Here is a 26,269-nt window from a genome sequence, read left to right as displayed (position 1 = left end):
CCCAGCGCGGGTTTCTGAGCCCGGTGCTGAGAAGAGGGGGAAACCCCCGATGGCGCCATTTTGGTCGGCTGCCTCGCCACATGGAGTATAAGCGGGGCTGGTTCGCCTGCCTAGTTGCATGCCGCCACACAACCCAACCCCCCAAGAACCGGCACCAATGTCCTTTTTAGCTGGGTGGCCTCGCTTCTTGGGGTCGAGATGAGCTGGCTTCAGCCTGTCCACAGTAAACAGCTCCTGCCTGCTGCCGATGTCCAGTGAGAACATAGACCCTGAACGCTGGACAACCATGTATAACCCCTCGTAATGTCTCTGCAAAGGTGGCGTGAATGGGCCCCGCCGAATAAAAACATACTCTGCAGAGTGCAGCTCGGTGGGGATGTAAGATGGCTGTGTGCCATGTTTGGGTAGCAGTGGGAGTGCAAAGGAGTCCAAGTGTGCCCGGAGGTGGGAACGTAGCTCGTGCAGTGACCGCTGGGGGTTGTGAGGCACGCTGATGAACTCACCTGGCAGTGCCAGCGATGCGCCATAGACCAGCTCAGCTGATGACGCCTGCAGATCCTCCTTGGGCGTGGAGTGGATGCCCAGGAACACCCAAGGCAGTTCGTCCACCCAGTTGGGAGCAGTGAGTCGGGCCATAAGTGCCGACTTAAGGTGCCGGTGCAGACGCTCGACGAGCCCATTGGCCTGCGGGTGATAGGCCGTGGTGCAGTGTAGCTCTATCCCCAACCTGTTGGCGAGCTGTGCCCAGAGCGCAGAGGTGAATTGGGCACCCCGATCGCTGGTGAAGTGATTCGGAACGCCAAACCAGGCAACCCAATTGTGAAACAGCGGTCGGGAGCAGGAGTCCATGGAGGCACCTGGCATCAGGATTGCCTCGGACCAACAAGTGGTGCAGTCTACCACTGTAAACAAGTAAAGGCTGCCCTGGGAACCTGGTAAGGACCCGACTCTGTCCACGTGAATGTAGCTGAACTGTTCCCGGACGTGCTCGAACTCTTGCACGGGCACCCTGGTGTGCCTGTGCACCTTGGACGTCTGGCAATTGGCGCATGCTCTGACCCAGCCCGCGAACTGCTTCCGCACCCCATGCCAGACAAACTGCTCTGCCACCATACTGACCGTGGACCCGATGAATGGGTGTGAAAGGTCACGGATGTGATGGAAGACCTGCCTGCGCTCCTGCTGGGGAACCACTGGCCACGGATGGCCATGGAGACATCCCACAGGACGGTGCGTTCGTTGCTAGGAGTCAGGAGGTCTCGGAACCGCAGGCCTGTGATGGCAGTCCTGGAGGCTCGCATCTCCTCATCGGACTTCTGGTCCCAGGTAAACTGGTCAAAGTCGAGGCCGGGTGTCAGCGTACTGATGGCCGATCGTGAGAGTGCATCAGCGACCACGTTGTCCTTCCACGCCTTGTTCCGAATGTCAGTGGTAAATTCCAACACGAAGGAGAGGTGACGCTGCTGGCAGGCCAAACAGGGATCCTTTGCCATCGTGAGCACCTGAGTGAGGGGTTTATGGTCAGTGAAGATGGTAAAAATCCTCCCCTCCAAGAAATAGCGGAAATGCAGCTCCGCCGGGTACATGCCCAGTAACTCATGGTCAAAGACGTTATACTTGCACTCTGGTGGGCGGAGAAGCCGGCTGAATAATGCCAGCAGCTTCCAGTGTCCATTCACCTGCTGCTCCAGGATAGCGCCGACAGCTGTGGCAAGGCATCGACAGAGAGCGGCATATGCAGGTCGGTGTGTGGGTGGGCGAGCATGGTAGCCTTCGTGAGAGCGTCCTTGGTGGCTCGAATGCACTGCAGGCCTCTGGGGTCCAGGTGACTGTTTTATGCTTGGCTGTGATGAGGGCGAATAGCGGCTGCATGAATTAGTTAGAGAAGTTGACTATACCCGCGAACTCTTGCAGCCCCTTGAGGTTGTCCGGGTGTGGGAACTCCTTGATAGCGGTGACCTTCGTAGCGGCAGGCGTGGCTCCTTCGGCCGTGATGGTATGGCCCAGGAACTGTATAGACTCTTTCCCGAACTGGCACTTGGCTGGGTTGATGGTGAGGCCGAAGTCGGCCAGCCAGGAGAAGAGGGCGCGCAGGTGGGCCTTGTGTTGCGCCCGATCCCTGCTGGCAACAAGGATGTTGTCCAAGTAAATGAAGACGAAATCCAGGTCCCTGTCGACTGAGTCCATGAGGCGCTGGAAGGTCTGAGTGGTGTTCCTTAGCCCAAACGGCATGCAAAGGAATTCAAACAAGCCGAAGGGGGTGATGATGCCCATTTTGGGTATGTCCTCAGGGTGCACTGGGATTTGGTGATACCCGCGCACCAGGTCAACCTTAGAGAAAACCCTCGCACCATGTAGGTTGGCCATATAGTCCTGGATGTGAGGGATGGGGTAATGGTCAGAAACTGTGGCCTCGTTGAGCCGTTGATAGTCTCCACAGGGGTGCCAGCCGCCGGAGGCTTTCGGGACCAGGTGGAGCAACGAGGCTCATGGGCTGTTGGAGCACCGAATGATCCCCAGCTCAAGCAGATGCAAAAACTCCTCCTTCGCCACGTGGAGCTTGTCAGGCGTGAGCCGGCGTGCCTTGGCATGAACCCTGGGTGGGGATGTGGTGGAACTCTCCGTGGCGCAGTGAGGTAGTGGAGAATTGTGGCCTGAGGAGGGCCGGAAACGTGTCCAGGATTCGCTGGAACTCATCTCTGGGCATGCTGATCGTGGCTATCTGTGGTTGCTCTGTGCGGGAAGCGTCGAGGCGAACGGCCTGGAAAGTCAGGGCGTCTACCAGGTGCCTACCTCGAATGTCCACCAGGAGGCTGTGAGCGAGGAGGAAGTCGGCTCCCAGGATGGCGGATGGAAGGAACGAGACGGTGAACCTCCACGAGAACTTTCGCCAGCCAAACTGAAAGTGGACTGTCTTGTTCCCATACGTCTGGATCTCTGTTGCGTTGGCCGCACTGAGGGGAGGTCCCAGAGATCGGTTCCTGAACTCGATGGCTGTGGCTGGGATGATGCTGATCTGGGCTCCAGTGTCAACAAGGAAGCGCCGTCCACTGACTGAATCCCGCAGGTAGAGGAGGCTGTGCCCTTGGCCAGCCACCACAGCCACGAACAGCTGCCGGTCTGCTCATTTCCCTGGAACAAGCAGGGTTGACGACACTTCCGAGCCTTGGCTCCCCAGCACTGGTGGTAGAAGCAGAGGCCCAGAGTGAATGCCATGCCCCGGTTATGCTCTTGATGGCCCTTGCAGGGGCCGGGTGTTCTATCGCAGTGCTAGGGGCGGGCTTGGCGTGGTCATGCCCGTGCCTCACAACCTGCTGGACCGCGAGCCTTCCGGGAATCGCTCGAGCCATAGCTCTTAGGCCTTCTGAGCAACCTTCCTCAGGTCGATAAAACTCTCTTGGGCCAGTAATGGCCGGATGTCCTCGACCATCTGCTCGAGGACAATTTGCTCAAAGAGTGAGCAGTTGGTGTGATCACCCATGAGCATGAGCATCTCGTCCATCAGCTCCATTGGGGACCTGTCCTCCAAGGTGTCAAAGTGCAGCATCCAAACGACACACTAACGCCTGGATAGTCCGAGGGATTCGGTGAGCACTTGCTTGATGGTCCCGTATTTGTCTTCGGCGGGCGGGTGCTGAATGAGGTGCAGCACACATTTGGCGGTGACCTGGTCCAGGGCGGTGACCACGTGGTAGAATTTGGTCGTGTTGGACGAAATATGGCGGAGGTTAAACTGGGCCTCCACGTGGCCGAACCAGGTCTCTGGCTCCTGAATCCAGAAGTCAGGCAGCTTGACAGCTATAGCACTGATCCCAGGTTCGCTTGTGTTGGGTTCAAAGACATTTGAACCAGTCGGGGTCACCAATTGTACCGGCAGCTACACTGCTACTGAAAGAACACACAACCAGACGGGTTGAGCTCAGTGAGCAGAAAAACTGGTTTATTGCTGGCTGCTGGGCTGGACTTATACTCCCAGCCTGGACCTGGCTGAGAACGTGCTGGGGGGCGTCGACGTCACTCGGGCATCACGTGGTCCCCCAGCGTGGGCTTCTGAGCCCGGTGCTGAAAAGAAGGGGAAACCCTCGACAGTGCCATTTTGGCTGGCTGCCCCACCGTGTGGATTACAAGCGGGGCCGGTTCGCCTGACTAGTGGCATACCTCCACAAAACTCTGTTTATGATCAATACAATAATTTTTGGACATTCTTTGACTGAAACTTCAAGGAGCATGTTTTGACAAATTTGTTCTCGCATAGACCAATGAGCTTAATCGTCAATATCCACCCCTGTACAAGTATCATAACCAGGACAAAAATGTCTTAACATCCACTCTCTAAATTTCCTGCTCTCCAGAAGAGGACTTCTATATTCAGAAACTTATTTCTGACCAAAAAGTTAGATTTCAACATCTTACCTTAAAATTATCCTATATAAAGATTAATATTAGATAGAGTTTAACAAACATTTCTCTGCCTCCTCAAAGGAAATATTTTTTGCTACACAGGAACAATAAACAGACTAAAATTTTTGATATCCCGTGGTCTTAAACTTGCATGTTTAAACCATATACAAATACACATGAACGTTATCAATGGAGGCAATCAGAATGCAGCATGCAAATTGTAATGGATCTGTGTTAATATTAATATTTAGGTTAATGTTATATTTCTTATAAATATGTCTCAAGTTAGTTGTGGGTTGGTTACAAAGTTACAGGTCACAGTACAGTTACAGAGAACCATTGTACTCTGAGTTCATTCCCAGAGTCTCAGCGTCTTGGAAGACAGAGCTAATGGAAGTGAAGTGGACTTTAATGGATTCAAGAACAAAGAAGGGTTTGATTTATTAAAAACTGAAGTATTCAAGTACTCAAGCAAAACTGCTGAAGGAAGCCATTCTGTTTTTAAACAAAACCACTTAAGCCTCTTGAACAGAGATGAGGTCAGAGGTTGTCATGGATAAGTTATGAAAAAGAAAAGAAATTTTGCATGAAGGAAACTGATAAGTCATGTGGTTTCCAAGAATTGGGACTGACCTGTTGATGATGTAACTGTTGCATAATTTGGAGCAATATATTAATGTATTCAGACATTTTTGGATCAGTTTCAAAAGTCCAACCCTGTGACGCACACAGGAGTTGGAACCTTGTGGAAGACAGTCGAATTACAATAACTAGAAGAGGTGCTGTTGTGTGTTACTTCTGGGGGGGGGGGGGGGGGGGCAGGCACAGAATAAGTGATTTCAAAAGAGAAGCCTACTTCTGAATGCAAGATAAAGAGGACAGTCTCATTGTTTGGAAAACAGATTCCAAAGTCTTTATTTAAGAGAAGGAAAAAAAGACAGGTATTATCCATTTGACCTGAAAAGACAGGGTTTATTATCCTTTTCACAAGAGATACATAGGTCACTCAGAAGATGGTCATTTCTAGTTAAAGAATATCTTAAGAATAACTCATCAAAAGAATTTTGAGTTTAAAGAGGCCTGAAAATGATGTTTAAGAGCACTTTATAATTATTTCCGAACTGAAAATTTAAGATCTTCAAGCAAGACTAAAATGATGCTAAAGTTTTAAAAATTGACTTTTCAAAGTAGGGCTTTAATTACGGTTATACACAATTATGATGCAAGATGCTAAAACAAGCCATGAAAGACCTCAACAATGAAGACGCTGTTTACATCCGGTACCGCACGGATGGCAGTCCCTTCAATCTGAGGCGCCTGCAAGCTCACACCAAGACACAAGAGCAACTTGTCCGTGAACTACTCTTTGCAGACGATGCCGCTTTAGTTGCCCATTCAGAGCCAGCTCTCCAGCGCATGACGTCCTGTTTTGCGGAAACTGCCAAAATGTTTGGCCTGGAAGTCAGCCTGAAGAAAACTGAGGTCTTCCATCAGCCAGCTCCCCACCATGACCACCAGCCCCCCCACATCTCCATCGGGCACACAGAACTCAAAACGGTCAACCAGTTTACCTACCTCGGCTGCACCATTTCATCTGGTGCAAGGATCGACAATGAGATAGACAACAGACTCGCCAAGGCAAATAGCCACTTTGGAAGACTACACAACAGAGTCTGAAAAAACAACCACCTGAAGAAACACAAAGATCAGCGTGTACAGAGCCGTTGTCATACCCACGCTCCTGTTCGGCTCCGAATCATGGGACCTCTACCGGCATCACCTACGGCTCCTAGAACGCTTCCATCAGCGCTGTCTCCGCTCCATCCTCAACATTCATTGGAGTGACTTCATCAACAACATCGAAGTACTCGAGCTGGCAGAGCCCGCAAGCATCGAATCCACGCTGTTGAAGACCAACTGCGCTGGGTGGGTCAGGTCTCCAGAATGGAGGACCATCGCCTTCCCAAGATCGTGTTCTATGGTGAGCTCTCCACCGGCCACCGAGACAGAGGTGCACCCAAGAAGAGGTACAAGGACTGCCTAAAGAAATCTCTTGGTGCCTGCCACATTGACCCCCACCAGTGGGCTGATCTCGCCTCCAACCGTGCATCTTGGCGCCTCACAGTTTGGCGGACAGCAACCTCCTTTGGAGAAGACCGCAGAGCCCACCTCACTGACAAAAGACAAAGGAGGAAAAACCCAACACCCAACCCCAACCCACCAATTTTGCCTTGCAACCGCGCCTGCCTGTCTCACATCGGACTTGTCAGCCACAAACGAGCCTGCAGCAGACGTGGACATACCCCTCCATAAATATTTGTCCGCGAAGCCAAGCCAAAGACACACATTAAATTTAGAGTTAATTTTAGAGATAGGTAAGAAATGTTATGTTATTAATAGTTTAATAAAATCTATTATTTTGAATTTACCATTGTTTGGTGAATTTTCCATTGCTGATCCTTTGTTAGTGGCAACAAAGTCCATTTAATCCATTAAAAGGGTTGTTCATTAGTAACAAACTAATTCAAAGAGATCAACAGCATGTTTTAATTTCAGATTACATACTTGATGATTGATCCACAATGCCAACCAATGAATGTCCAACTGAAAACGATCATGAAGTTGTTATAGATTGGCAGCCTAAAGTAATTCAAGTTTAAGACCAACTTGCAAAGATATTTGGTTTTTTATAATATGTACTTAAAGTTGCAGTTACAAATCAGCCCAAATGTGAACTGAAGATTCCACTGAATCCAAATTGAGATTGCCGAAGAAGTTTCTATCAGCAGAGCAGTGAAAATATGCAACCAGAAAAATTTGCAATGAAAAACACGTTTAAAGAAATGCTGGATAAACAAGTGACAGGAAGTAAAAATATCTTGATGGATAGTATGAAATACAAAGAGCACAGCTGGATTGAATGACCTGCATCTATGTGATAATCTATCTAATGAAATTTTAAAACTGTGCAAAGGCAATTACATTTTGATTGGGAAGAAAGAAAAGCAAACTAACAAGCATATCCAAACCAAGCAGAATGCAGGGAGATGGATTGACCTGGAATTCAATCAAGTCCTCAGCAGCAAATTTAAATATAATGGAGTCAAGCAGAAAAATGAATTGATCTGACCATTGCACTACATAAATTCATACAAAATTTCAAATCTTTGGTCAAAGGATCTAGAGCAGGGGTGGCCAACCTTTTAATTTTTAATTTAGACATGAGCACAGTAACAGGGCATTTTGGCCTTCGAGTCCATGCCGCCCAATTAATCTACACCCCTTGGTTCGTACTTGTTGGCTGAAATGACCTGTTCCCATGCTGCATGTCTAAATTAAAAATTAAAAGTTTGGCCACCCCTGATCAAGAGAATTCTTTGATTTTAAATAAGTACTTACAAATAACATTTATGAACTCTTAAAAATAATAGTTACCTTTTTCAGAAAGAGGCTTATTCCTGATAATAGCACCATTTTAGAGTACAGTTAGTAATTCATCCAAACAAGTCTGCACAGTTGTCAATTTTCTCTATTTCACACCCATATAAATAGACTTGGCTCAGTGAAACACAACAATAAGACACAAGGAGCATAATTAGGACATTCAGCCCAATGAGTCTGATTTGCCATTCTCATCATGGCTGATGCATTCTGCCCCCCACCCCCATCCCCCAACCCCATTCTCTTGCCTTCTCCCCATAATCTTTGAAACTCTTACTAAATATGAACCCATCAACCTCCACTTTCAATGAACCTAAGGATTTAGCCTCCACAACCATCTGTGGCAAATTTCTTTTAACCCCGGAGATGCTGAAACCTTGAGAAAATAATGAGAAACTGGAGCTCGACTCAGTGGGTCAGCATCCATGAAGAGAAATGATCTGCCAGTATTTTGGATCAAGACACGAATTTGAGACAAGGGTGGGAAGATGAGGCCAGTGTTTTTCCTCACTGCCAATATAATGGTGATACAGGCTGAAAACCTTTAATTCAAAGCAGGTGTACAGTTCCTTCATTAGGAATGAGATTTCCTTCACTTCCTCACCAAAATTATTCACACACCACAATGTCATCACAGCTAATTACTGTGCTGGTCCTTCCAAACTTGGATGGATCTGTAGTGGTGACATCATTCAACTACTTATTCTCACAGGCGGTTTTCGTTGATGAAAAAATAAAATTAGGACAATCATAAAGAAATATCCAGGTCCTCAGACATACGCGAATATATTTAATTGTCAAGTGAACACCCTTGACTATTTGAGCACCTTCAAAGATGTTTGAAACCAAATCAGCTGCCATTAGCATGATCACTTCTGTGCGATAAGATCAGAGTCCAGCTGAAATCTATTTAAATCAAACCTTCTCCAAAACAATTTCAAAGACTCAACGTTAAATTCAATGGAAATGGTGTCATCTGAGACTCAGTGATCAGCCTTTGCACCCAAGGTAAGAATGGAGTCCCAGATCTTGTGACAATGTGGACTAATATTCAAAAGGTGACATTAAACGAAGGTTCTGCCCTCTCAACTGGATACAAAAGATCCAGCAAAAATCATTCTCAACAACAAAGCCAATATCTGTCCGAGCAATGCAAAGCCAAAGACTTGGTTATTCTCATATTACCGTGCAGAATGGTTGCTTGGTGTCTACATATTCAAGGTTTTTAATGGACATTCCTGACAAGATTTCCACTTCCAACGCATTTCATTGGTAATAAATCGGAGCCCAAGACTACAGAAATAAATCGGAGCCCAAGACTACAGAAATGCAAAAGTTTCCTCTTGTTTCATGTCCATATTTCTTAATTGTTTACAGTAATTGGCTGGTCAATGAAGAGTCCACAGGCACGATTCCTGCAAGAGACATCATCTCTTTTAATGTACTCAATAGACAATAGGTGCAGGAGTAGGCCATTCAGCCCCTGATCATCCACAATCAGTGCCTCTTTCTGCCTTCTCTCCATATCCCTCGACTCTGCTATCTTTTAGAGCTCTAATTCTTCCTTGAAAATATCCAGTGAATTGATCTTCTGAGGCAGAGCATTCTACATATCCACAACTCTTGAGTGAAAAAGTTTTTCCTCAACTGTTCGAAAAAGCCTACCCCTTATTCTTAAACTGTGGTCTCTGGTTCTGGACTCCCCCACATCAGGAACATGTTTCCTGCCTTTAGTGTGTCCAATCCCTGAGTAATCTTATATGTTTCAATCAGATCCCCTCTCATTCTTATATTTGTAGTGTATATAAACCCAATTGCTCCAATCTTTCAACATGACAGTCCTGCCATCCAGGGAATTAACCTCGTGAACCTACGTTGCAATACCCTCAATAGCAAGAATGTCTTTCCTCAAACTTGGGAGGCCAAAACTGCACACAATACTCCAGGTGTGGTCTCACCAGGACCCTGTACAACTGCAGAAGGACCTCTTTGCTCCTATACTCAACTCCCCTTGTTATAAAGGCCAACCTGTTTTCTTCACTGCCTACTGTACCTGCATTCTAACTTTCAGTGACTGATGAATAAGAACTCCTAGATCTTATTGTACTTCCCCATTTCCTAACTTGACCCCTTCTGAGAACAGGGTTTAGAAATATTAACAAGGCAGCATAGGATGCAAAACATTTGATTTCAAACCTCAGTGGGTTCACAGGCTATTGTAAAGGACTCCAGAGTTAAAAAGTGATTTCCAGAAATCCATCTTAGGGAAAGATGCCAGGTCCACAAGACTGAGGTATGACATAACTCTCTTTGAAATTATGAAGGATTTTGATTGAGGACATTAACTGATGACTAGCAGAGTTAATTACAAGAATCGAAGGGAGTTGAAGGGAATGAGCAGGAACGTAGGTTACAGGGAATTGAGTAGGGAAAATGAATGGAGGGGACCAGCTTGAGATCTGGAGAAATTTGATATAATGAATGGCCTTTGAGTGAGGTTAGAGGAAAATATTAAGCAGACCTTCTTTACCTAAAGTGTGTGAGAATACCACAAGAAACAGTTGCAGTTAATAACATATTCACATTCAAGGAAAGGCAGGTAAACAAGCAAAAGGGAAAAAAGGTTACACCGACAGATTGCGAGGGGATAAATGGGACAAGCATAAATACTAGCATGAACTGATTTATCTGAATGGAACCTCAGTGTGAGGTTACAAATTCAGCCTGCAACTTCACAGCACCTACAAGGAAGCAGAAAGATTATATTCCTCAAACAACCAATGTACAACTAGCTCACTCTCCAACAACAATGGAGTCTGAAGAGAGGAGCTGAAGAGAGTTGTGGCTACCTCAGCAAGTTTCCACTTTTTTTCTGTCTCTGATGCATAAATTCTGGATAGAGATTCAGCAAGTTATGGAACCACCATAATTTCAAACCAATCTTAGATCTAAATTGTAATTTTTTTCATCATTGAATCCATATTTATATGAAATACCTTTGCATCAGAAACTGTTTAGTAGAAACAAATGAGTTTGAAGTGATTCCTGGCATTTCAGCAGATCATATTTAGGTTCTGAAATCCCATTTAAACAAAATCCACGTGTTCTCCAGATTTCCGCTTCTTTAAGTCCACAATCAATTCCCTAGTTTTGCCAACACTGAGTGCAAGATTGTTATTATGACACCACTCAACTACATGATCCATCTCCTCATTCCCGTCTGTCAATCTGCCGACAGCTGTGGTGCCGAGCCACACAGTCATGGGTGTAGAGAGTAGAGCAGTGGGCTAAGTACACATCCTTAAGGTGAGCCTGCGTTGATGGTCAGTGAGGAGACGTTGTTACCGATCTGCACTGTGGTCTTCGGATGAGGAAGTCAAGGATCCAGTTGAAGAGGGTGGTGCAGAGACCCAGGTTTCAAAGGTTGCTGACCAGAACTGAGGGGACAATGGTGTTGAAAGCTGAACTGTAATTGATATAAAGCACCCTGATGTTACCAGTTATCCAAGTGATTCAGGGCTGTGTGGAGAGCCAGTAAGATTGCAAATGCTGTGGAACGATTGGAGTGATAAGCGAATTGCAGTGGGTTCAGGTCTTTACTTGGGTACAAGTTAATTCTGGCCATGACCAACCTCTCAGAGCATTTCATTACAACAGATTTGAGTGTTATGGGGTGATGGTTGTTGAGGCAGCTCACTCTGCTCATCTTGGGCACCAATATGATAGATGCCCTTTGATGCAGGTGGAAATCTCCAGCTCATTAGCTGGCACAGATTTCAGTATCCTGCAGGTATACTATCAGGCCTTGACACATTGCAAAGTGTTACCCTCTTGAAAAATGTTGACTTTGGCACCAGACGGATATCAGCTTCTACAGGATTCTCAGTGGTACAGTTGAATTCTTTTCAAAATGAACATAAAAGGTGTTCAGCTCATCAGGGAATGAAGAATCACAGCCATTTATGATGCTTCGCCTTGTAGGATGCAACAGCTTCCAAGCACTGCCATAGCTGGTGATTATCTGACTCAATTTCTAGCTTCATTCAGAATTGTCCCTTTGCTGTTCAGAAAGCCTTCCATACGTCGTACTTTGACTTCCTGTAGAGATCTTTATCACTGGTCTTAAACCTTGTCCTTAGCAGGATGTGATCCTTTGATTCATCCACAGTTCTTGGCTGAGGTACTCATGGTATGCATGCATGGAGACCAACTCATTCACACAAATTGGTGACAACTGTGACATAGCCATTGAAGATGAATCTTTGAATGTGATCCAGTCCACCAATTCAAAACAGTCCTGCAGTCTCTGCCTCTCTCAACCAGACTTTCTTGAGATAACTATACCTCTTTCCTGATGGCAGTAGCAAGGACAGATCATTTCCATGGTGGTGTGAATCCTTGATGATTGCTGCTGCTCTCCAACAGCAGAGTTCAATGTAGCTTTTCTCAATGGTGGGGAGGGTTTTGCCTGTGATGTTCTAGATTATGTTCACTACCTTTTGCAGGGCTTTCCACTCAGAGGTATTAGTGTCTCCATACCAGGTTGTGATGTAGCTGTCAGCAGACTTTCCACTGCTCATCTGTAGAAGTTTGCCAAGGCTTCCAATGTCATACCCAACCTCTGCAAACTCCTGAGGAAGTAGAGGTGCAGACTTGCTTTCTTCATGACATTAATGTGTTGGGATCAGGAAAGATCCTCCAAAATGATGACTCACAGAAATTTAAATTAGCTCATCTTCTCCACCTATGATTTCCCAATTATCACTGGATTGTACACCTCTGGTTTTGACTTCACAATCAGCTCCTTGGTATTAGTGACATTGAGTGTGAGGTTGTTGTTGATGCACCATTCAGCCAAGTTTTTAATCTCCTTTCTGTATCCTGCTCATCACCCCTTTTTATACAACCCACTACCATGGTATCATCAGTGAATTTGTACATGGGGTTGTTTACATACCAAGCTACACAGTCATAAGTAGAGCAGGGGGCTAGGTAAGCAGCCCTGTAGTGGTGCTCCCGTACTGATAAGAGATTGCTGAGATGTTCTTACCAATCCTCACTAATTGTGGTCTGGAGGTGAGGAAATCAAGGATCCAATTCTTCTTTCTTTGGCTTGGCTTCGCGGACGAAGATTTATGGAGGGGGTAAAAAGTCCACGTCAGCTGCAGGCTCGTTTGTGGCTGACCAGTCCGATGCGGGACAGGCAGACACGATTGCAGCGGTTGCAAGGGAAAATTGGTTGGTTGGGGTTGGGTGTTGGGTTTTTCCTCCTTTGCCTTTTGTCAGTGAGGTGGGCTCTGCGGTCTTCTTCAAAGGAGGCTGCTGCCCGCCAAACTGTGAGGCGCCAAGATGCACGGTTTGAGGCGTTATCAGCCCACTGGCGGTGGTCAATGTGGCAGGCACCAAGAGATTTCTTTAGGCAGTCCTTGTACCTTTTCTTTGGTGCACCTCTGTCACGGTGGCCAGTGGAGAGCTCGCCATATAATACGATCTTGGGAAGGCGATGGTCCTCCATTCTGGAGACGTGACCCATCCAGCGCAGCTGGATCTTCAGCAGCGTGGACTCGATGCTGTCGACCTCTGCCATCTCGAGTACCTCGACGTTAGGGGTGTGAGCGCTCCAATGGATGTTGAGGATGGAGCGGAGACAACGCTGGTGGAAGCGTTCTAGGAGCCGTAGGTGGTGCCGGTAGAGGACCCATGATTCGGAGCCGAACAGGAGTGTGGGTATGACAACGGCTCTGTATACGCTTATCTTTGTGAGGTTTTTCAGTTGGTTGTTTTTCCAGACTCTTTTGTGTAGTCTTCCAAAGGCGCTATTTGCCTTGGCGAGTCTGTTGTCTATCTCATTGTCGATCCTTGCATCTGATGAAATGGTGCAGCCGAGATAGGTAAACTGGTTGACCGTTTTGAGTTTTGTGTGCCCGATGGAGATGTGGGGGGGCTGGTAGTCATGGTGGGGAGCTGGCTGATGGAGGACCTCAGTTTTCTTCAGGCTGACTTCCAGGCCAAACATTTTGGCAGTTTCCGCAAAGCAGGACGTCAAGCGCTGAAGAGCTGGCTCTGAATGGGCAACTAAAGCGGCATCATCTGCAAAGAGTAGTTCACGGACAAGATTCTCTTGTGTCTTGGTGTGAGCTTGCAGGCGCCTCAGATTGAAGAGACTGCCATCCGTGCGGTACCGGATGTAAACAGCGTCTTCATTGTTGGGGTCTTTCATGGCTTGGTTCAGCATCATGCTGAAGAAGATTGAAAAGAGGGTTGGTGCGAGAACACAGCCTTGCTTCACGCCATTGTTAATGGAGAAGGGTTCAGAGAGCTCATTGCTGTATCTGACCCGACCTTGCTGGTTTTCGTGCAGTTGGATAATCATGTTGAGGAACTTTGGGGGACATCCGATGCGCTCTAGTATTTGCCAAAGCCCTTTCCTGCTCACGGTGTCGAAGGCTTTGGTGAGGTCAACAAAGGTGATGTAGAGTCCTTTGTTTTGTTCTCTGCACTTTTCTTGGAGCTGTCTGAGGGCAAAGACCATGTCAGTGGTTCCTCTGTTTGCGCGAAAGCCGCACTGTGATTCTGGGAGAATATTCTCAGCGACACTACGTATTATTCTATTTAGTAGAATCCTAGCGAAGATTTTGCCTGCAATGGAGAGCAACGTGATTCCCCTGTAGTTTGAGCAGTCTGATTTCTCGCCTTTGTTTTTGTACAGGGTGATGATGGTGGCATCACGAAGATCCTGAGGCAGTTTACCTTGGTCCCAACAAAGCTTGAAAAACTCATGCAGTTTGGCATGCAGAGTTTTGCCGCCAGCCTTCCAGACTTCTGGGGGGATTCCATCCATACCTGCTGCTTTGCCACTTTTCAGTTGTTCGATTGCCTTATATGTCTCATCCAGGAGGTGAGGAAATCAAGGATCCAATTACACAGTAGGGAAATGAGGCCCAGGTCTCAGAATTTGTTGATCAGTTTTGAAGGGATAATGGTGCTGAATGCTGAACTGCAGTCAATAAAGAGCATCCAGATGTGTGCGTCCTTGCCGTCCATAGGGACCACTCCCTTCATGACTGCCTTGTCTACTCATTCCTTCCTACTTATTCCCTCTGTACCTACCCATGTGACTGCAGGAAATACTACAATTTTTCCCTCACCACTATAAGGGGGTCTAACAGACATCCCAACTGAAGCAACCACTTCTGAATCTGCTGGGGTCATTTACTGCATCCAGTGCTCCTGTTGTGACTTCTTCCACATCAAAGAGCGAGACACAGGACTGGGAGATCATTTCATTGAGCACCTTCACCCCACATGCTGCAGTAACAGGGACCTTGCAGTGGTCAACAATTTCAATTCCACACCTTAATCCAACTCCTATGTGTCAATCCATGGCCTCATGCACTGCCAAGCAGGGCCACCCACAAATTGGAGGAATCACATCTTACATTCATCTGGGCATTCACCAACGAGACTGCACTAACATTGACTTCTCCAGTTTCCATTGGACCCTTCCCCATCTCTCTCTCTCCCCATTTCTCTCCTTTCTTCCAGCTCCCCGGCCTCATCCCTCTCCATTCAGAGAGCTACTGCCTCTCCTATCATTTCTCAGATTTTTTTTCTCTTCTGCCTCACACCCATTTCTACTTCTGACCTCTTGCTTATTGGGTTGTGCACCCTGCCCTTCTCTTTCTCCCCCTCCCCACGATTTTATTCAGGCACCCACCGTTTTTTTTTTTGCTCATACCTTGTCAAAGGCCTCAGGCCCAAAAAAGTTAGTTCTATCCCCCTTGCTTCCCGTAGACACTTCACGGCTTTGAGCACTTTTGTGTTTTGCACAAGAAAATAACTTCTACTATTTGTAAAGGATGAAAAAGCCAATTTCTGAACTTTCTTTGTGGACAAATGCCTGCTTCATTTAGTCTTGGGATATCCCCCATTCACCACCCACACTAATTTAGTCTCGTCCCATTTTAGGATCTCTTGCCTTTGCCAAATCAGGGTGAGCAAACAGTGGAGAAGGAAAAGACAAAATCAAAGCTTCCCATATCACGAATATTATAAAATCAGAATATTTTAATTACAATTGATTCGACCAGAAGGAATTAAATTGCTACAGAAGTACTGATGATGCTGCAAATGCCAATTGAACACAGTGGGCGCGGTGATGAAATAACATGCAGAAAGGTGGTGGAATTAAGGGTTTTTTTTTTCTTTGGCTTGGCTTCGCGGACGAAGATTTATGGAGGGGGTAAAAGTCCACGTCAGCTGCAGGCTCGTTTGTAGTATTACCTGGTTAAATCAACCACAGCTGTGAGTGACAATGCAGCTTCTCTTTACAAAGAACAAAAAGAAACCAGAGTGGTTTAATTCTGAGAGACAGCATAGACCCGAGTGAGGCCAAGTGCCTACTCACAGCATGATACTCCAGTTTATTTTGCTTGAGAAACTCTTGCTGCTTGTCCTGTAGCTCACCAAATCGGAAACGGAACAAGTCCAACTCTTGCTGAATAAACCACCGCCTCAATTCTTCCCTGAAGATATGGGATCCGGGGGAGATGGTGGGGGTGAAAGGATGTTGGAGAAAACAAAGAAAAATTGAATCACAATCTGTACTCCATCAGAGCTTCAATTCTGAAATAACCAATCCCACATGATAAACAAGGGCAGTTCCTTCATTAAATATGCTTTCCAGAGATTCAAAGCAACATTAAACTGGGAAACAAAGCAGTGCTGGTCATCACAATGAATGATAACAAAATGCCATTTAAATTCGAGGTTAGGTTTCACGCCTGGCTATTACATAGGACCATTTGTTTTACAGCCAGTTGCAATATTAGAATCAGTGACACAACATGGAAAATGGCCTTTCAGCCCACTAGGTCTGAGCCAACTGAGAAGACCAATCCTCCACATTATTCTTCCAACGAGAGGAAACTAATAGTGCCCAATTAACCCATCAACCTGCATGTGGTTTGGAAGGGTACATTGAAAGTTGGTCAATATGTTGATTTATTTATTTGTGAATTCCAAACCCTTAGGTCTCTGCAAGCCATAGTCCCAAGGCCTGACCAAATATCCATGTCAACTCTCCAATGGCACACAGGTTTATACATATAAAAACAGCAAGCAGTTCAAACTGGTCCCAAATTATGACCCTATTGCACCATCTGGTGGTCATTCATTTCATAACTCATCGTCTCCCAGATTGTAAAAAAAATTCCATCCCAAAACAATGACAATTCTTTTTCTCCCACTAATGTTGCTCGAACCACTAAGTTCCTCCAGCAGACTGTTCTTTCCTTTCCAGATTTAGCTTCCATCTTCTGCCCAAAATCCACAAGCAAGACTGCCCAGCAGACCAAGTGCTTCAGGCTGCTTTTGCCACATTGAACTTTTTTTTCATCATTTACTACATTCTCTTCTTGTCCAAGTGTTTCCCAATTATGCCCAGATATCTTTTGTCATCCACTGCTAGCATTTTCTAATCTGCCCATCACAATCTGCTCATCTTTCTCATGGACATATCATTCAGTAATGTCTCCAACCCACACTTTCCAGCCCTCCTTAACCCTTTAGATTCCAGTCATTTTTAACCTTTCATAATATATACAGTACTCTGGACTGATCCATGGGTAAACCTTTACAATACAAATACCAGTCGAATCAGCTGGTGTTTGGATAGAAAACCAGTCCCAGAAAACTGGGACCCTGAGTATGTGCGCTTGTTGGTTGTCCTGGAAAACCAGAACACGGAATCCAAAGCGTTAAAAAAAGGCCCAACCAGTACACCTCCAACATTCATTCACCTGGCAAACTCAAGCAAACATCAAACAATTTCCTCTTCAACCCCATATACTTTCTTCAGAAGAATGAGGTACTTTGAGAACTTCTTTGTGAACTATATGGAATTCTCAGACCTGCATTGGGGCACTCTTCTTCATTTCTTTTACCTGTAGATCAATGGCCCTATTAGTGCTACTTCTTTTTCCCAGATAGAACACAAAAACTTACTTTTCCTACAGTTTTCACCTGTTCACACAATCTATCCATCCCGTTTCTTGATCTCTTAATCCCATTCTCCAGAAGGCAATATGCTTAACTCCAAAGGCAAATTAACAATCTGGTCTCTCGATACACAAATGTGCTGAAGAAACTCAGCAGGTCACACACACAGTGTCTACAGGCTGAGTTTCTCCAGCACATTTATTTGAGTGCTGCACTACAATCACAACATCTGCAGACTTCCCGGTTTAAATCCATTCTTCCATTTCCTCTGCCACTGTTGTATCTGCTCGGACTTTTCACATAGATGCAAGCGGGGTCCTTCTTCCTAAATTATGGCCATCTTTCCATTCTCATTCAGAGAACTCTTGAACACATCTTTTCTATTTCACACACGTACTCTTACCTTCCTCCTCTTGCTCAAACTTATAGTTTCTCAAGTTCGCTTGCCAGCCCAACAGACGACTGGGTCATCTTTCACAATTTCCCCCAACCTCAAACACTTCTTCCTTCCCATTGCAGCATTCCAAACACACTAATGCCTTTGCAACAACTCCATCAATATTCCCCTTTCACATGGCACTTTCCACAAGCGACTGTGGGAGATGCAGCATCTTTCCTTTTACCACTTGCCTTCCCACCGCTCTGGGACCCAAATAGTCCTCCCTGATGAAGCGGAAATTCACTTGTACCTCTTCCAACCTCATGTACTGCATTCAATATTCACAATGTGGTCATTCGTAAAGTCACAAGGAGCCAATCATAAATTAGGCAACTCTTGTTGAAGCACCCATGTTGAGTTTATCGTACAATTCATGAGCTTTCTTCTGCCTATCATGTTAATTTTCTATCCACTCACACTGATCTGTTCATCGTTTCTTGTGATGGTCAAATGCAAGTTTCAAGAATTGTACCTCATCTTCCATTTGGTCAATATACAGCCTTCCAAGCACACTATCAAATTCAAAATTTGTGCACAGCAGATAGCGGTCCAGGTTCTGTCTGTAACAAGCTTGTACATTCTGTGTCTGTGTGGTTTCCTCCAGGTACCCCGGTTATCTGTGGATTGTAAGCTAATTGGTATATTTGGGGGTGGACACAGGTTCATGGGCTGGATGGGCCTGTTATCATGCTTCAAGTCTAAAAATTCAAAAACGTCACTTTTGTATCAGAGCTGACCACACCTGCAGTTGGTCATCCAATTGCAATAATACCTCAGTTTTTCTCCCTATTGGATATGTCCTATAGCTCTGCATTTCAGACCCTTTATGGTTTCTTCCACATTTATTGTGATGTGTAAATCTCATCACCACAGCAACTCTGGCCTCACCCAATCAGATACTCCCCTTGATCCATTCATCTCTCCCCACCCCCTCATTATTCTCACACCCACTTAATGAAAGGGTTTTTAATCTGAAAAGCTAAATCTGTTTCTCTTTGCTACCAAACAGCTGAGCATTTTCAGCATTTTCTGTTTGAGTTCAGATTTCCAGGATATGTAGTAATTTTTGATTTTCATTTATAATGCAGACAATGTTGTCAAATTAATATTTTACATTTTTGTTATCTTCTTCTTTTCTTTGGCTTGGCTTCGCAGAATCCCTTTCTTGTGAAATGTTTACAAGCTGACAAATATCGTACTCAGTACAGATCCAAAGCAAAATAATTCTTAAAAATAGAAGTGCAAAGATCTGAACATTATTGAAACACTAAAAATTTATTTTCAAAAATAAATTAATCTTGGTTTCACATATTTTACTTGAAAGTGCAAAATGTACTTACGACTGGCAGTAAGCAAGACGCAGTATGAAGTGAGAGATGTGATCTTTCCTCCTCATTTCATATTCATCCGACTTCCCTTCACTAAAAATCTGATGGAAGCAGAAAGATAAAATTAATCAGCCTTAAAGTAATACCAACCCAACATACCAAGATTACAAAAAAAGTAGCAAGAGTTTGGACAGGTTTACAAAGAATAAAAATTGTGTTCATAAAAAGTTAATTAAAGAGTTATGGAGTCAAAAGGTTATATGGCATCAAAACAAACCTTTCAGCCCAACTTGCCCATTCCGATTTGTCTATCCAAGCTACTTCCATTTGCCTATGCTTGGTCCATATCCCTCCAAACCATTCATATCCACATAGCAGTCTAAATGTCTTTTAAAGAAGAAATCAAGTGGAAACTCTCAACAGGGTGGACATGGAGAAGCTGCTTCCCATGGCTGGGGAGCCCAGTTACTGGATCAGGACCTCCAAAGTCCCTGTAACAGGATATGGCCACCAATATGACATGGGAGGAGCAAGGGATGAAGGCAAACTATTTGACTTGATCAGCAGATGGAATGAAACCCTGGCCCAGACTCGAATCCTGGAGCCTCAGATGCTCTACCAAATGAGCTACCGAGACTCCAGAGATTTCCCCATAGGCATTAATAATTTATCTGTGAACTATTCAGTTCATTGGGTTTCTTTTCCACCTTTGAGTGCGAAGGGCATCCCCAACCTTTCATCTCAGGTACATCTTCCTGTACTGCATTTCACAGCTCCTACATTAACTTTTCTTTGTTCTTTTGTCTCAGATTCTCTCTCTCCACTCTGCAACTGGATCCTTGACTTCCTCATCGGAAGACCACAGTCAGTACAAATTGGAAACATCTCCTCCTCAATGATTATCAACATATGCGCACCTCAAGGATGTGTGCCTTGCCCACTGCTCCACTCAATATACGCCCATGACTGTGTGGACAGGCACAATTCCAATGCTATCTACAAGTTTGCCGATGGCACCACAGTTGTCGGCAGAATCACAAACAGCAATGACCAAGTGTACAGGAGGGAGGTAGATCAGCTCGTTGAGTGGTGTAATGTCCACAACCTTGCACCCAACATTAGCAAAACCAAGATGATTGTGGACTTCAGGAGGAAGTCAGGGGAATTTGACCCATTATTCATCGAGGGATCAGTAGTGGAGGGGGTCAACAAATTCCTGGGTGTCAACATCTCCAAGAATTTGTCTGGGAGCCTCCATGTCAATGCAATCATGAAGGTGGCTCACTAGCAGCTCTACTTTGTGAGGTATTTGATGAGATTCGTTGTCACCAAAGACTCTCAAAAGCTTCTACAGGTGTACTGTGGAGAGCATTCTGGCTGGTGGCATCAGTCTGGTACGGAGGTGCCAATGCTTAGGACATGAAATACCTCCAGTGTTGTTAACTTGGCCTGTGACATCACAGCCACCTCACTCCATTGAGTGGTGTCTTAAACAAGCAGCCTCTATCCTCAAGAGGCTCCACCACCCAGGCCGTACCCTCTTCACTCTGCAACATTCAGGGAAAAAGGTACAGGAGCCCAAAGACGAACACTCAGTGGCACAAAGACTGCTTCTTCCCCACTGCCATCAGATTTCAAAGACACTGCCTTACTTTTCGTGCACTATTTTGTTTTAATTTATTGTTGTCAAGTGGTTTGTAAGAACGTTTACATTATAATGCTGCTGCAATATAAAGAATTTTATGACTTGTTCATGACCATAAATTCTGATTCCAGGTGCTCCCATTCCACTCACTGACTAGATAACTTTGATTACAGCTTATCCCCCATAAGAACCCCTTCCCTGCAGCTCAACAAGACTCTAGTCTCCTATCCAGTTCTGGTGAAGTGTCTTCACCCTCTCTTCCCACAGGTGCAGCCTGGTCTCCTGAGCATTTTCAGTTATCGGTGAAAATAAAATTGATTCAAATTCTACTGTGTTGTGGCAAAACCATTTTAGCCAGCAAACTTAGCATATTTGAAGAGACCAAATCAGCCAAGAAAATAAGTAAAAGCAATGCTAACACAACCATCGTTGCTGAACCATTTTTGCAAATGTGAAGATTTTCCAATGACATGAAAGTCAGTATTTCATTGTATAGCCATTCAGAATTGTTTTAAACTTCAAATCCTGGGAAGTTGACTCCAGGTGGTTAAAAACTCAACAGGCCGCAATTCAGCTACTTGTTCACAGAAATAGCCAACATCCAATTGTCCTATAACTGGATAATAACTGCTTAATTACTTGTTTAAAAGGATTGGGAGATTAATTAGCCATTATAAATTGCCTGCAGCAAGCAGGTAAAATGTATTTATTCCTCTTTCAAATTATGGATTCTATCAAAATGTACCCCATTTCCTTACAATTCTTTGAGGAGAGGATTTTTTTTCATCCTATATATTCTTACAATCTCAGCCTTCTATTTCCCAATCATCTAGTAAGGTACACTAGCCTAGTAATTATCAGATTAGTTGGAGTCAATCTGGAAAGACAAATTTGTATCCCACCATAGTACCAGGATTATTTAAATTCAAGTATTTCCTGCAACGTATGCACATTTTCTCATGTGACTGCACTTGCTCTTAGACATCTGCAATATTTAACTTCTTAAACTCATGACTGACTTGCAAATAGAGTATGGATTTTCCCATCACAAAGCTGCGTGTGCGGACATCGAAGTGAGTGCACATCTATCTGGCAGTCCTATGAGACCAAGCGACTGGGTTTTTCTACAGAGACTTTGCTGGCAGCAGGTTGCTTTTTGTCTCTGGTTTGCTGTGGATGCATGGCCTTTAGTGGAAGCTTTTAGGCAAAAAAGTCACACATTCAACCGTCTCAAGTGCTGTCACTACAGCAGTTGGCTTGTGATCAGCAATCAGTCCTCAAGGAAACAAGATTCAGCAGTTGGGGTGGGGGGGGGGGAAGAGGAGCTGAACAATGGATTTAGAGAAAAGGTAGACATGGGCAGAGAAGAGGAATGAATATGCTGACAGAACATGAATCAGGAAAACAAACATTACCACTGATCTGAAACTTCGAATGTCTTAATTCTGCAGCACAAAATAGATGTCATTCAACATAAGCAAAGTCATACACTGAACTGTTATTACCGCTGCATTTTTATTTATACACCAGTTTTTAAAACTAGGATCTTGCATCTGTTTATTTTATTTCAGCAACTTGAAATTCAAAATAAATCATCAACACTATTTAATTTTAATATTGTTAATGAAGAAAATTAAAATGGTCCTGCCTCATGACACACAAGTCTGGCAGCAGAACTAAACCAATAACTCTTTGAATTTCCAAAGTCAGACATGGTTCACATGCGTAGCATTTGAAAAGCTATAGTGGAAATTATAACTCCTTAACAATGTTTGAGGCAAGCTATGTTCGAGAGAGATAGCTGAAAGAATGACTCAATGGCAGTCCCAAAGGAAGAACTTGGCAACTATGGATCAGTTCACAGCATTTCCAAGAATGTAGCTGCAAATATTACCTTTCAAATAAGATGTTGAAGTGTGATCCTATGTGCCCATGCAGGTAAAATGACTCAATAACCAAAACTATTCACAATCACAAAAGGACTTGTGGTGATCGTTGGAGAGAAGAAATTTACATTTATGATATTAAACTTGGACTTCTCAATGCAAGTGTCATAAATATAATAAAAATCACTGCCAGATCCAAGAGGAAATTTAGGAAGCTCTTTACCCAGAGAATTACAAAAACACGAAACTTGCTGAGGCCAGTAACATTGCTGCAATTCTGAAAGCTACACGAGGACATTAGGGAGAAAGGATCACAAGTTCTATGGATAGGCTGAGGGGGAAAAAGGGGATGGACGATGGATTTTGAATGAACTCAATGACTAAAATCTAACGGGGAAAAAAAATGCTAGCCTTCATTGAATCTTTCAATTTCAGAGATTTTGTTTTATTCCCTGATCAGCCAATAAAGACAAGCATTCCAAGAAGAAAGGTGAAATGGAGGGGGATGTGGAGAGGTCCCTTTTTCTGGCCAGAATTTTAAAGCCACCTGTTTTTGAATCTGGCCTACAAGACAAACCTTTTTTGTGGGTTTTTTTGGCTGCTTCAAGGGTCATCTTATGCACCAAAATATATGGTAATTAGATCATTGCTTTGGAAAAACCGTACAAACATGATCAACCTCACATCTTGTTCAATGTGGGAGTATACTTGATTTCAATGCAGAGGTACAAGATGGAACAGAGAAAGTCAGAAGTGCAATATTGAATAAAATGGCATTGTTCCTTCCCCCACCCCCAAGTATAATTCACAAAGTATAGAAGCTTACTCTGTAAGGAAATTTCAGCTTTCGAAGTTCATTTTCCAGTTTCTTGTTATATGTTTCAGAACCCTTAATGTAGCTAATGCCAATAGTTTCCGTGCTCTTGAGAACTAGAAGAGAAGAAAAATAATTAATTCCAACTACATCTAAACTATTACACTGCCTCTTGCTCGAATTTATGATAGATCTTGAAAATTTGTTTTTTTTTTAAATAAACAGCAAAAACAGCAAATCAAACTGCTTAAATATTCCCATTAATGGGTACGACTGATCAACAATTATTGCACTTGCTCTCAAGTGTCCTGCAATGGAAGAGTCAGCTGAATCAGTGATAACGACGTGCAGGATGATGGCATCACAGGTACTTGTCACTGCTTCACTAAACACAGCCCATTGAAGGCCTGGTGATGAGGAAGTGACTTGTCGATTACTATTTTTGAAGTACAACTCATAGCATTTTGAACAAGTTCAATGAGCAGGCACAAGTGGAGCATCCATTGTTGGAGCAGCCAGAGTAGGAGTAGTGAGTTAGAGGCTTTGGCTCGAGAGATTCTGGCGAGCAGAGGCTGGGACATAGTACCAGTACAGATAAGGTCAGGTAAGATCTTTCATAGTGGAGATGGCAGCTAGGGCAGCAGTATGCTCCAATTGCAGGATGTGGGGAATCTGGGACAGCACAAGTGTCCCTGATGACTACACCTGCAAGAGGTGCATCCAGCTGCAGCTCCTTTACAGACTGTTAGGAACTGAAGCTGGATGAACTCAAGACCTTTTGGGAGGCAGAGGTGGTAAGAGACAGAAGTTCGAATGAGGAAGGCACACGCTGTGATAGTCGATCCACGCTGCCGAGACCGGTCTACCACAGAGCATACAAATACAGGTTTATTAAATTACACTAGCAGTAGTGACCTATATCAAGTTCAGGTAGACAGAGACACCTTAGTCAATATCAAACCTCATTCAACGATCAAGGGAAGGTATGATCCATACAAAAAGGATAGATTGCACGTGAATGGAAGAAGAACTAATAACGTGTGGGCAGGTTTGCTGGAGCTATCAGGGAGGGTTTAAACTAGTTCGGCAGGAGGATGGGAACCAGAATGAGAGGAAGTGAATAGGGCAGAAGATACACAAGTAGATACACCTTGTAGCAAGATTGAAGAAGGATAGGCAGTCAATAGGGCAAAATTGCAAGCATAAAATTAAGGACTTAACTTGATGTACCTTGGAAACCAAGTTTACAAGGGTGATGAATACAGCCCTCGAGGTTTTGTATTTAAATTCACACAGTATAAAAAATAAAGTTAATGACCTGGTAGTGCAGCTAGAAGTTGGCAGATATGATATTGTGGCCATCACTGAGTCGTGGCTGAAAGATCACAGCTAGGAACTAAAAATCCCTGTATACACAGTGTATTGGAAGGATAGGCAGAGGGTGTTGGTTAAAAATGGAATTACCGGTAAATCTTTGGAGAGAGGAAACATTAGATCAGATGTAGAATTAAGAAAATTCAAAGGTAAAAAGGCTCCTGCTGGAAGTTCTATACAGGCCTCCAAACAGTAGCCAGGATATGGCACACAAAAGGGAGCTCGAGAAGGTATTTTTAAAAAATTACAGTAGTCATGGGGATTTCAAAATGCAGATTGACTAGGGAAATGAAGTTGGTGCTGGATCTCAAGTAAAGAAATTTATTGAATGCCTTCAGGATGACTTCTTAGAACAGTTGGCAGCTGAACTGACTAGGGAAATTGTTATTCTGGATTGGGTACTGTGTAATGAACCAGAGGTGATTAGGGGGCCAAAAGATCAGGGAACCCTTAGGAGGCAATAATCATATTTATGATAGAATTCACCTGCACTTCAAGAGGAAGAAACTAAAATCAGATGTGTCAGTATACCAGTGGAATAAAGAGGACTACAGAAGTATGAGGAGAACTGGACAAAGTTGACCGGAAAGGAAGACGAGCAGGGAGGGCAGCAGAGCAGCAATGGTTGGTAACAAGGAAGATGCAGGAGTGGTATATTCCAAAAAAATATTTGAATGGAAAAAAATGACAACTGTGGCTGACAAGAGACATAAAACCAATAGAAAAGGCATACAAAGGAAGTAAAAATTAGTGTGAAAAGACAGGACTGGGAAGCCATTAAAAACTTATCAAAAGCAACTAAGAAGGTCATTAGGAAGGAAAAGATTTACTTTGAAAGGAAGCTAGAAATAAAAAGGATACTGGAATGTGTCACATTTGTGGCCCGAAATGTGAAGTTAATAAAACATTAAACACAAGTTTTATCAGGTAAACTTCTCAGTG

At 44.4% G+C, this 26,269-nt stretch overlaps 1 protein-coding gene across 3 annotated transcripts in view; it reads right to left on the bottom strand.

Moving 5' to 3' along the window:
- prim2 (DNA primase subunit 2) overlaps positions 1-26,269 on the bottom strand; it is a 289,744-nt gene that overhangs the window by 245,472 nt on the left and 18,003 nt on the right. For 2 of the 3 annotated variants that reach the window (XM_069886087.1, XM_069886089.1), the window contains exons 2-4: positions 23,966-24,069; positions 19,621-19,709; positions 16,250-16,367 (exon numbers count right to left, since the gene is read on the bottom strand). In XM_069886087.1, coding sequence (XP_069742188.1) covers positions 16,250-16,367; positions 19,621-19,709; positions 23,966-24,069 — 311 coding nt within the window. Of the gene's footprint in view, positions 1-16,249; positions 16,368-18,752; positions 19,047-19,620; positions 19,710-23,965; positions 24,070-26,269 lie in introns of those variants that run through there. The other variant, XM_069886088.1, reaches the window with a different exon arrangement.

This window comes from Narcine bancroftii, chromosome 6 (assembly GCF_036971445.1).
Source record: "Narcine bancroftii isolate sNarBan1 chromosome 6, sNarBan1.hap1, whole genome shotgun sequence".
Taxonomy (NCBI): domain Eukaryota; kingdom Metazoa; phylum Chordata; class Chondrichthyes; order Torpediniformes; family Narcinidae; genus Narcine; species Narcine bancroftii.
Note: the sequence above shows the minus strand (reverse complement) of the source record. Positions and strands in the feature narration are given on the sequence as shown.